The sequence below is a fragment of the Salvelinus fontinalis genome, chromosome 9 (genome assembly GCF_029448725.1).
Source record: "Salvelinus fontinalis isolate EN_2023a chromosome 9, ASM2944872v1, whole genome shotgun sequence".
NCBI lineage: Eukaryota > Metazoa > Chordata > Actinopteri > Salmoniformes > Salmonidae > Salvelinus > Salvelinus fontinalis.
This window is the reverse complement of record NC_074673.1, coordinates 15,895,488-15,908,383: the sequence shown is the minus strand read 5'-3', so window position 1 is coordinate 15,908,383 and position 12,896 is coordinate 15,895,488. Positions and strand designations below refer to the sequence as shown.

The following is a 12,896-nucleotide window of genomic DNA, read 5'->3' as shown; positions in this document are numbered from 1 at the left end:
ATGCTCTCCACCAGTCTTTCACATTTGAATTTGGGTGACTTTATGCCACACCTGGCGCAACAATTCAAGCAGCTTGGCTTTGTTTGATGGCTTGTGACCATCAAACAAAGTGTGAGACATTGTGGCTTGTAGGCCTCTTTTGTATTATTATTAATAATGTCCTTGCCTGTGTCCCATAATGTGCCTGCATTCCGTACAGAACCAGGCTAATAATGACTAGCCATCTTTTACATTAGCATGCTCTTGTGTTCTTACATTGATTTGAAAAGATTTACTGTAACAGCAAAGAAAATATATTAAAATGAAGTGCAAAATGTATTTATTGCACATTTCAAAGTGCCATGTTTTCTGCCAAAAAAAAAAAACGATGCTTGATACCAAAATGATACAACACAGTTGGGAGAAGGACTGATTTACTCCAGTTTTGTGTTTGGCCAGTGGCTTTGTGTAGCGCACTTGTGATGGAGATTTCAAAACAAATGGCCACAGGATTGGTTCAAAAAATCATGACAGGCTACTTTGTAGTTACCTTTTAATTGCCTTTCCATCTACCAAAAAAAACAGTTAGGCTATCATTAGCATTGCTAATGGCTACACAAAGTGTTACACATATAGGCCCTATGCGCACAGCACACAGCGGGGCTTGACATTTAGGTAAACTTGCCAGTACAAACTGAAAGCTACTGACCCAAATGGAAAAATGTACTGGCCCGGGTCAAGATCTGACAAAAGTTAAGGATGCGTGTAGAATTTCAATAGCAGTTGAATTTATCTTTCATTTGCGGGCTGAGCAAGTAGCCTATACAGGGTCCATACAGATGTCGTGTCTTTGACTATGCCAGATTGATTGCTATGACATGCTATTCTATAAAATTATTTCTCCGTAATTAATATTACCTGATTGAACTAATCATGTAAATATTAATTAACTAGAGAGGGACACCACGAAAGAATATTTATAGAGCTGTTATCTTTCGAATAAACTGTTAAAGATTTTGTAATATTTTACTAAATAGCCATCACATTAATCGTCATTATATTCAGTCTCATCTGAAAGTTGTAAGTCCTTGATTATCTGCAAGAATCCTGGCTAACAAGTTGAATCAGCAATACAAAATTGGGTTTAATTATTTATTTACTAAATACCTAACCAATCACACATATACAATTAGATCATAACTTGATCACAAATTAAGTCATACAGAAAACGTCCCTAGCGGGCGGAATAGATATGACAGCTTGTTACACAAAGGGAATGGGCTGAGTCTTAGTGAAAGAGCGGGAGATTCGGAACAGGGCAAAAGCTGTGCTCTCGTAAATCAGTATCTGATGCATTCTAAATTACCGCCCATTTGAGAAAGAAAATGCAATACATATTTACTCTGAGCTGCGCTTCAGTTGGTTGGTGGTAGATGGAAGAACGTATCGCCAACCCGAGTCCTCTGTCTTTTGGAGAATGTCTCTGGTTGTCACGGGATACTTTGTAGTAACGTGTGTGGAAGACGGGATACTCGGACTGTCCTTCCTAACCTGCGTTTGTAGCAGCTGTTGCCAACTCAACGGCTAGGAGATATCACTTCTGTAGTGAACACGAGTTCAAAGTTCATACCATTCACAATCAAAGTCCATGCTGATGTTGGCTTCATCTATAGTGATTATCTGAACCATTCTGACCCTGGATCGTCATCCTAGAGTACCCGGAACAGGAAGTTATATTCTTGTCTCTGGCTTTATATAGTGGAGGGAGAGGGGTGTGTCTGAAAAGTCTATTACCCAGGTCTCTTCACAGGGGCGGGCCGCTGGTTGAGCAGAAGCCAAATTTATGAAAACACAGATCTCTCATTTGGAAGGTAAAATTACATTTCACCTCTTCACAAACAATGTCATATTCAAACATTTGAATTAAACAACAATTCCATGTGAATCCGATACCTCTGATGTTTAGACTTTTCACAGTAGCGTTTATGTCATTCTATCATTGATGAGAATGTGTCGGAGGGCAACCGAACTGACATAATATACCTTAAGTACCACCGCATATGTACAGTTGGTTGGATTACCAGAATATAGTTCATTTCCCCCAACTTCTGATGTTACCCAGAATCTCTATGTTAACCCATGGGTTTCCTTATGTCACATCAGTTATAGTGGGGAGAGAGAAAAAGGGGGAAAGAGGTATTTATGACTGTCGTAAACCTACCCCCAACCCCAACGTCATGACACAGACATTGCCAAGTTAAGTTAAAATCGGGTTCCCTTTTGTAATGGAACGCTTTATATGGAGAACCAAGTTGAAGCCAACATTCGATGCTGTCTTGCTAATTATAACCGCACATGGTTTTACTGCAACTAGAGCAACACCATTCAATAGAGATGTCGGGAAACAAACAAAAGTGCCTCTCATAAAAACTGATCAGAAATTAAATCATGGAATAATTAAGGTTAAGGTTAGTTTTAAACATTTAGGGAAAGGGTAAGCTAACATGCAAAGAACCTCAATAGTAGTAAGTAAACTCCGCAAAAAAAGAAAAGTTCCTTTTTCAGGACCATGTCTTTCAAAGATAAGTCATAAAAATCCAAATAACTTCACAGATCTTCATTGTAAAGGGTTAAAACAAAATCCCCATGCTTGTTAAATGAACCATAAACAGTTAATGTACATGCACCTGTGGAACGGTCGTTAAGACAGTAACAGCTTAGACGGTAGGCAATTAAGGTCACAGTTATGAAAACTTAGGACACTAGAGGCCTTTCTACTGACTCTGAAAAACACCAAAAGAAAGATGTCCAGTATCCCTGCTCATCTGTGTGAATGTGCCTTAGGCATGCTGCAAGGAGGCATGAGGACTGCAGATGTGGCCAGGGCAATAAATTGTAATGCCTGTACTGTGACACGCCTAAGACAGCCTACAGGGAGACAGGACGTACAGCTGATCATCCTCGCAGTGGCAGACCACGTGTAACAACACCTGCACAGGATCGGTACATCCGAACATCACACCTGCGAGACAAATAGACTACTAACAGATCTCTCGAGCCAGACGGCTTACATCCGCAATCTTTGAATGCCTATAGGCTTACATGGCTCCAAGGTCGGGGATATCCGAGGCTAACTAACAGATGGGGAAATGACATTGTCTTGATTAACTGAGAACAGTGTCTGATCAGATAAGTATATTTAGGAACGGTGACACCGAAAGCTGAGGTGGTCCAGTGAGCTAAGGATTTTTTTTAATATATAGATTTAAGACCAGTTAGAGTCATCCCCTTTAGAACATCTCTGTGTTGTGAGGTATAGCATTGGGAGAAGGACTGTATGTGGACGGAGGAGGGCCACTAAGTAGTAGATAAAACTGCAGTGTTTTTCCCATGTGTAGGTGAGGGGAAAGTCCATATTCCTTGAGGAAAGACAGAGAAATCAGTGAGGGAAACCACTTACAGAAAGAACCACTACTCCTCAATAACATACCATATTAGACATGATAAAGGAAGCAAACCCAATTCTACTCCTGTGTTAATGCTAGATTATTTGGACCAAATGGCTGTGGGAGTAGTTAGCTAGTGTATTAGTGGTGTGGGAACACTATTGCAGTGCTATCATGTGCTGTTTGGAAGCACTTCAGAGAGGATGGTGCCAATTTTGATCCTTATCCCAGTAGTTGGGAACCCACGTGTCCCCCGCCTTAACAACATCCTCTCATTTTCCCCCTGACCTTTACGCTTATTTCTGGTGGATTGCTCATACTTGCAGAATTCTCACTGACATTAAAAATAGTGCAAAAAGAAACATGTAGTAGTAGTCATCTAAATTGTATAAAGCCTAATTCGTAGAATCATCACAAGTTGTAAGTGGCTTACTGTTTGTGCCGCCTCATTGCTATGTGAATTTATAGCTATTGCACTGAAAGGTGGAGTGTTGAGAGGATGCATTGTGAGTGACATGATGTAGTATGGTCTCTCTCTGAACTCTCCCATCTCCCTCCGTACAGTTTCTGAGCTCCAGGAGGAAGGGATGAACGCCATCAACCTGCCCCTGAGCCCCAGTCAATATGAACTGGACCCAGAAGACACTGTGTTAGGTAAGTACAGCATATTACTGAATCTGAGAGCCCTGGTCATAAATGATGAAGGTCTTAAAACTGGCTAAACCCAACTGTTCTTTCTGTTTCTGCAGAGGAGAATGAGGTCCGCACCATGGTCGACCCCAACTCCAAGAACGACAGCAAACTACAGGAACTCCAGAAGGTGCTGATCGACTGGATCAATGATGTGTTGGTAGGAGAGAGGATCATCGTGAAGGACCTGGCTGAAGATCTATACGACGGGCAGGTTCTGCAGAAACTCTTTGGTGAGGAACAATTCAAATCCCCTATTGGTTGTCCATCAAACTTAAAGGAACACTAATTCCACTCTACAACCAATCACCTTCTCCATCTGGCCTTTCTCTCTTTGACAGGAATGTCTTTATTTAGCTAAAGAAGACCACTGACCAAATTAATGCTGTTGTCTTTATATGCGTGTCGCAGAGAAGCTGGAGGGGGAGAAGCTGAACGTGGCTGAGGTGACCCAGTCAGAGATCGCCCAGAAGAAGAAGCTACAGACGGTTCTGGAGAGGATCAACGACTCCATCAAGATCTCCGCCAGGAGCATCAAATGGAACGTGGACTGTAAGTAAAGGCTGAGAACTACACTGAACAGAAATGCAACATTTATTTTTATTTAACTAGGCAAGTCAGTTAAGAACAAATTCTTATTTACAATGACAGCCTTATCAGGGAGCAGTGGGATAACTGCCTTGTTCAGGGGCAGAATGACAGATGTTTACCTTGTCAGCTCGGGGATTCGATCCAGCAAACCTTTCGGTTACTGGCCCAATGCTCTAACCACTAGGCTACCTGCCGCCCCGCATGTAAAGTGTTGATCCCAGAAATGTTCATAAAGCACAAAAAGCTTATTTCTCTCAAATTGTATGCACAAATTTGTTTACATCCCTGTTAGTGAGCATTTCTCCTTTGCCAAGATAAACCATCCACCTGACAGGTGTGGCATATCAAGAAGCTGATTAAACAGCATGATTACACTGGTGCACCTTGTGCTGGGGAGAGAAAATGGCCACTTAAATTTTGCCACATTTTGTCACAGCACAATGTCAAATGTCTCAAGTTTTGAGGGAGTGTGCAATTGGCATGCTAACTACAGAAATGTCCACCAGAGTTGTTGACAGAGAATTGAAGAGTGGAGGCTGTTATACAGTGTATTCAGACCCATTTACTTTTTTAGTTTTTTTTTTACGTTACAGCCTTATTCTAAAATGGATAAAGTCTCAAATGTTCCTCATCAATCTACACATAATACCCTATTAATGACAAAGCGAAAACATTTTTTTTGAATTTTTTTGCAAATGTATAAGAAATAAAAAACAGATGCCTTCAAGTATTCAGGCCCTTTGCTATGAGACTCGAAATTGAGTTCAGGTGCATCCTGTTTCCATTGATCATTCTTGAGATGTTTCTACAACTTGATTGGAGTCCACCTGTGGTAAATTCAATTGATTGGACATGATTTGGAAAGGCACACACCTGTCTATATAAGGTCCCACAGTTGACAGTGCATGTGAGAGCAAAAACCAAGCCATGAGGTCGAAGGAATTGTCTGTAGATCTCCGAGACAGGATTGTGTCGAGATATACACTACCGTTCAAAAGTTTAGGATCACTAAGAAATGTCCTTGTTTTTGAAAGAAAAGCAACAAAAAAAGTCAATTTTAAAATAACATCACATTGATCAGAAATACATTGTAGACATGGTTAATGTTGTAAATGACTATTGTAGCTGGAAACGGCAGATTTTTTATGGAATATCTACATTGGCGTACAGAGGCCCATTATCAGCAACCATCACTCCTGTGTTCCAATGGTACGTTGTGTTAGCTAATCCAAGTTTATCATTTTAAAAGTCTAATTAGAAAACCCTTTTGCAATTATGTTAGCACAGCTGAAAACTGTTGTGCTGATTTAAAGAAGCAATAAAACTGTCCTCCTTTAGATTAGTTGAGGTATCTGGAGCATCAGCATTTGTGAGTTCGATTACAGGCTCAAAATGGCCAGAAACAAATAACTTTCTTCTGAAACTCGTCAGTCTATATTGTTCCGAGAAATGAAGGCTATTCCATGTGAGATATTGCCAAGAAACTGAAGATCTCATACAACGCTGTGTACTACTCCCTTCACAGAACAGTGCAAACTGGCTCTAACCAGAATAGAAAGAGGAGTGGGAGGCACCGGTGCACAACTGCGCAAGAGGACAAGTACATTAGTGTCTAGTTTGAGAAACAGACGCCTCACAAGTCCTGAACTGGCAGCTTCATTAAATCGTACCCGCAAAACACCAGTCTCAACGTCAACAGTGAAGAGGCGACTCCGGGATGCTGGCCTTCTAGGCAGAGTTCCTCTGTACAGTGTCTGTGTTCTTTTGCCCATCTTAATCTTTTCTTTTTATTGGCCAGTCTGAGATATGGCTTTTTCTTTGCAACTCTGCCTAGAAGGACAGCATCCCGGAGTCGTTGCGTTTTGTTTTTGTTCAGTGTATCGTATTCATTAGAGCACACCATAGCAAAACTTTTTGCAAGGGGAAATTAAAATCATTGTTCTTATTGGACAAGTTCAGCTAGTGCCTTCATGTTTCAGTCCGTTTTCCTCTGTTTGGTTGTAATGAATGCAGCCCTGGAGAGACAGACTAAGTGGTCCAACAGATGGACTATGTGTGTACGTGGGTGATGTTCAGCTAGTTAAGAGTCCATACTTTGCTTACTGGTAATTGAGTTTTCTCTGCTTCCCTTTGCTTTCTCTCTAATGAAGAGGAATGTCTGTCTGTATATTTTAGTGAAGCACTTTAGCTTTGCCTTGACGTCTCTATTTTATGAAAGGATTTTAATAGGGCTGTGACAATAACAGTATCTTCATTTTTTTCCATGGCAAAAATTAAAACACGAAGCAGACTAAACTCTTTGGTCCTTTAAAAACCTGCTGTATGTACAATATTGTGTGCTATATTTTGGAAAATAAATACATGTGACTCTGGATGACAACATAATTATGTTTGTTTCCAACATTATGGGTGTTTTCTTAAAGAAGTTACATCCGCTTCGTGTTTTGTTTCTTTGCCACGATACTAAGGAGTATCGCAATACTGTTATCATAACAGCCCTAGAATACATGGGTGATTTTTCTAGTTTTAATGTCACATTGACAACTACAGTGAAATGCTTTTCTCTAACCCCAACAATGCAGCAATCAAGAACTATGTAATACTAAAATTAACAAGGTAGAACAAAAACACACAAGATAAAAAAATAAGAAGAACACGATACAGTAAATAAGCACACTATATACAGGGTCAGTTCCAGTACCATATTTACAATGTGCAGGGATACTGAATCGATGTTCAGCTAGCAAAGAGTTCATACTTATGTCACTGGTCATTGAGTTCTCTGCTTCCGATTGAGTTTTCCCTCTAATGAAGAGGAATGTCTGTCTGTACAATTCAGTGAAGCGCTTTAGTTTTGCCTTGATCTCTCTATTTTCTGAAAGCTTTTTAACCAGAAGATGGTAATAGCACTCAGGAATTGTTTAAACAACATGTTTGTATGAGAAAATGACAGGAGTGAAGTTATCAAGGAAATATATAGTGCCTTCAGAAAGTATTCATACACCTTGACTTATTCCACATTTTGTTGTCTTACAGCCTGAATTCAAAATGTATGAAATATATTTATCTCACCCATCTACACACAATACCCCATAATGACAGTGAAAACATGTTTTTAGAAATGTTTGCAACTTTATTGAAAATGAAATATCAAATGTACATAAGTCTTTACACCCGTAAACACCTTTGGCGGCGATTATAGGCAGTTAGGAAAGCAAAGGCTGGCTTTTTCAAACAGAAATGTTCATCCTGTAGCACAAACTCCAAAAGGTTTTTTAGACACTGTAAAGTCCATAGAGAATAAGAGCACCTCCTCAAAGCTGCCCACTGCAGTGAGGCTAGGAAACACTGTCACCACTGACAAATCTACTATAATCAAGAATTTCAAGGTCCTAAATGATATCATAACCACCATCGATAAAAGACAGTACTGTGCAGCCGTATTCATCGATCTTGCCAAGGCTTTTGACTCTGTCAATCACCGCATTCTTATCAGCAGACTCAACAGCCTTTCTTTCTCAAATGACTGCCTCGCCTGGTTCACCAACTACTACTCAGACAGAGTTCAGTGTGTCAAATTGGAGGGCCTGTTGTCCAGACCTCTGGCAGTCTCTATGGGGGTGCCACAGGGTTCAATTCTCGGGCTGACTTTTTTCTCTGTATACATCAATGATGTCGCTCTTGCTGCTGGTGATTGTCTGATCCACCTCTACGCAGACGACAACATTCTATGTACTTCTGGCCCTTCTTCGGACACGGTGTTAACAAACCTCCAGACGAGCTTCAATGCCATACAACTCTCCTTCCGTGGCCTCCAACTGCTCTTAAATGCAAGTAAAACTAAATGCGTGCTCTTCAACCGATCGCTGCCCGCACCTGCCCACCCGTCTAGCATCACTACTCTGGACGGTTCTGACTTAGAATATATGGACAACTACAAATACCTAGGTGTCTGGTTAGACTGTAAACTCTCCTTCCAGACTCACATTAAGCATCTCCAATCCAAAATTAAATCTAGAATCTGCTTCCTATTTCGCAACAAAGCATCCTTCGCTCATGCTGCCAAACATACCCTCGTAAAACTGACTATCCTACCGATCCTTGACTTCGGCGATGTCATTTATAAAATAGCCTCCAACACTCTACTCAGCAAATTGGATGCAGTCTATCACAGTGCCATTTGTTTTGTCACCAAAGCCTCCTTCACATACTACCCACCACTGCGACCTGTATGCTCTCACTAGCTGGCCCTCGCTCCATATTCGTCGCCAAACCCACTTGCTCCAGGTCATCTATAAGCCTTTGCTAGGTAAAGCCCCGCCCTGAACTCAGCTCACTGGTCACCGTAGCAGCACCCACCTGTAGCACGCGCTCCAGCAGGTATATTTCACTGGTCACCCCCAAAACCAACTCCTCCTTTGGCCGCCTTTCCTTCCAGTTCTCTGCTGCCAATGACTTGAACGAATTGCAAAAATCATTGAAGCTGGAGACTCATATCTCCCTAACTAACTTTAAGCATCAACTGTCAGAGCAGCTTACAGATCATTGCACCTGTACATAGCCCAGCTGTAAATAGCCCACCCAACTACCTCATCCCCATATTGTTATTATTATTTTTTGCTCCTTTGCACCCCAGTATCTCTAATTGCACATTGATCTTCTGCTCATCTATCACTCCAGTGTTAATGTTAAATTGTAATTATCTCGCCACTATGGCCTATTTATTACCTTACCTCCCGACTCTTCATTTGCACACACTGTATATAGACTTTTTCTATTGTGTAATTGACTCTACGTTTGTTTATTCCATGTGTAACTCTGTGTTGTTTGTGCCGCACTGCTTTGCTTTATCTTGGCCAGGTCGCAGTTGTAAATGAGAACTTGTTCTCAACTGGCCTACCTGGTTAAATTAAGGTGAAAAAAAAATAGCTTTGAGTCGTCTTGGGTATGTCTATCAGTTTTGTAGTCTGGATTTGGGGATGTTCTTCCTTGCAGATTTGATTGTGCTCTGTTAAGTTCAGTAATGTTTTGCCTCCATAACATCCGGTGATTTTGCAGAGAGCCACGTCAATTTACAGGAATACTCATCATAAATGTTGATGAAAATACAAGTGTTATGTATGGAACGTTAGATATACTTCTCCTTAATACAACCGCTGTGTCAGATTTAAAAAAAGCTTCATGGCAAAAGCACACCATGCAATAATCTGAGTACAGCGCTCAGGCACCAAAACAAGCCATACAGATACCCGCCATGTTGTGGAGTCAACAAAAGTCAGAAATAGCATTATAAATATTCCCTTTGATGATCTTCATCGGAATGCACTCCCAGGAATCCCAGTTCCACAGTAAATTTTCGTTTTGTTCGATAAAGTCCATCATTTATGTCCAAATACCTCCTTTTCGTTCACGCGTTTAGTCCAGTAATCCAAATGCACAATGCACGAGTGTTACGCCCCTGAAAAATGGGAGAAATAATCACGAGAGCGATACGGTATTGTTTCCTCAATGAGAACTTTTAGTTCAATCATTTTACAAAAGTAACACATTTTACAGAACAACAGATCTACAGGAAATAGATAGTTTTGTAGGGTACAAGGCTTTTTCAAGTCACAACAGTAATTCACTGAAACAGATACTAATTTCAATATAACTGTCAAGCACAAAGCTTTAACTCAGTAAACCATAACTCAATTTATCAACAGGCAATAAAGTGTTTGAAAAACCTTTATACAAATAACACCGCAAAATATCTTATTAACAACGCACATGTTCATTCACAATCGACATAAAATGGCAGCTACTCTCAGTACGAAGCTGTTCTTCGCTGCAACCGAGCAGGGCTCATATTACTCTCTGCAAACTTAACTCTAACTTCCTCAAGATGTTACTAAGACACACCTTAAACACTCTTGACATGTTAGCGAGTTATTACATTTAAATTACTCTTTTTTATCATCAATAACGTACCTGAAAAAGGGGAGAAATAATCACGAGAGTGATACGGTATTGTTTCCTCAATGAGAACTTTTAGTGCAATGAGGAAATACCGCGATTTCCCCGGGAACTTGGGTGGAGACCAGAGCAATCGATCTCAGGCTCATAGATTAAGAGCATTTAGTAGGTCACAGATTAACACATTTACTCTTCCATTAGGCACCACAAAATAAAGTAATCAATATAACGTTTACACATTCCTCTCACATTTCGTACCCTTTGTACGCTTGACGGATTTAAACTTTTTAACACAATTATATGAATGTTATCAATCTCTATCAACTAATACTGAATGCATGATCTTTTTAACCTTAGATGTTTTAAGATCCTCACATACTATGAACTTACTAATACTTTTTAATGTATAAAAGGCTATTAGTATTTCCTTTAACCTGTCACACGAGCACTAAGTCCAGACGAAAAGTCAAAAAAGTTCTATTACAGTTAGTAGAAACATGTCAAACGATGTGTAGAATCAATCTTTAGGATGTTTTTATAATAAATCTTCAATAATGTTTCAACCGGACAATTCCTTTGTCTTTAGAAATAGAAAGGAGCAGAGCTCGTTCTCACGGCCGTGCTTCTGACTTAGGTCATGGCATTCTGCCAGATACCTGGTTCAAACAGTGCTTATTCGCTCCCCCTTCACAGTAGAAGCCTGAAACAAGGTTCTAAAGACTGTTGACATCTAGTGGAAGTCTTAGGAAGTGCAATCGGACCAAATTTACACTCTATCTTGGATAGGCAAAGACTTAAACCTACAAACCTCAGATTTCCCACTTCCTGGTTGGATTTTATCTCAAGTTTTTGCCTGCCATATTAGTTCTGTTATACTCACAGACATTATTCAAACAGTTTGAGAAACTTCAGAGTGTTTACTATCCAAATCTAATAATAATATGCATATCTTAGCTTCTGGGCCTGAGTAGCAGGCAGTTTACTCTGGGCACGCTTTTCATCCGAACGTGAAAATAGCGCCCCCAGCCATAAGAAGTTAAGTTAGATTGGGAGTAGTTGTGAACAGCAATCTTCAAGTTTTTACACAGATTTTCAATGGGATTCAAATTTGTGCTTTGCCTGGGCCGCTCAAGGACTTTCTTGTTCTGAAGCCATTCCAGTGCTGCTTTGGCTGTATGCTTGGGGTCATTGTCCTTTTGGATCGTAAATCTTAGCACCAGTCTAAGGTCGTTTACACTTTGAGTCAAGGATTTGCTTGTTTTTGGCTCCATTCATTGTTCCCTCTGTCCTTACCAGTCTCCCAGTACCTGACACTAAAAAGCATCCTCATAGCATGATGCTGCTACCAACATGCTTCTCGGTAGGGATCGTTTTAGATGGGTGATGAGCTCTGCCTGTTTTTCTCCAAACATAGTGCTTTGCATTCAGGCCAAATAGTTACATTTTTGTCTCATTAGACCACATAATCTTTTGCCTAATGCTTCAAGTCTTTCATGTGCCTTTTTTTGCAAACTCCAGGCGTGCTGTCATGTGCCTTTTCTCAGGAGTGGCTTCCGTCTGGCCACTCTCCCATAAAGCCCAGATTGGGGAAGTGCTGTGGAGACTGTTGTCCTTCGGACATGTTCTCCCATCTCAGCCAATGTACTCTGTAGGGTTAAGGTCAGGTTAAAAATCACATTTTAACAAGATACATTGTAGAAATAGGTGGGGATTATGACTTTGTGGCAACTAGTGACGACCAGAAAAAAGATACATTGAAACCCAAAAGGTGCCAAGACTTGAGAGCGAGCAACTTGAGAAATTGAGTGTGTAAACTTGGCAAAGACAATTTGATGCTTTTTACATGTTTTAACCATGTTTCTTTGCTTAGGTTCTATTTTTTTTTTATTCAGACATTTTTCTTTTTGATCTCTAACAATGATGTTCAGCTCGCCCAAACTCACACTTGAACATCCTCTGCTCTCTCGAGCAAATTTCTGTGCTCTTGACTGGTCTGTGTGCTCGCAGCACTCATCCTCTGCTCGCGGCATTCATCCTGGATTTTAGAGGCTGATTTGATGCGATATAGGTTCTGCAGTTTCAAAGTTGTCGATCCTTGCCAAACATCTCTTTAAAAAGGACCCCTTGAGCGCTATTTGAAAATACAACTTTTACAGCATGAGAAACCATATGCACTGGTGACACAAAGCATAAATATTTAAACTTAAAGAGTGTCCAACAACTCTAACATTTTCA

At 40.4% G+C, this 12,896-nt stretch overlaps 1 protein-coding gene across 1 annotated transcript in view; it reads left to right on the top strand.

Annotated features, from left to right (window-relative positions):
* Positions 1–12,896, top strand: part of parvaa (parvin, alpha a) — a 45,186-nt gene that overhangs the window by 2,226 nt on the left and 30,064 nt on the right. The window contains exons 2-4 of the mRNA XM_055933542.1: positions 3,990–4,079; positions 4,175–4,348; positions 4,527–4,667. Of these exons, the coding sequence (XP_055789517.1) occupies positions 4,013–4,079; positions 4,175–4,348; positions 4,527–4,667 (382 nt within the window). The 5' untranslated portion in view covers positions 3,990–4,012. The remainder of the gene's footprint in view (positions 1–3,989; positions 4,080–4,174; positions 4,349–4,526; positions 4,668–12,896) is intronic.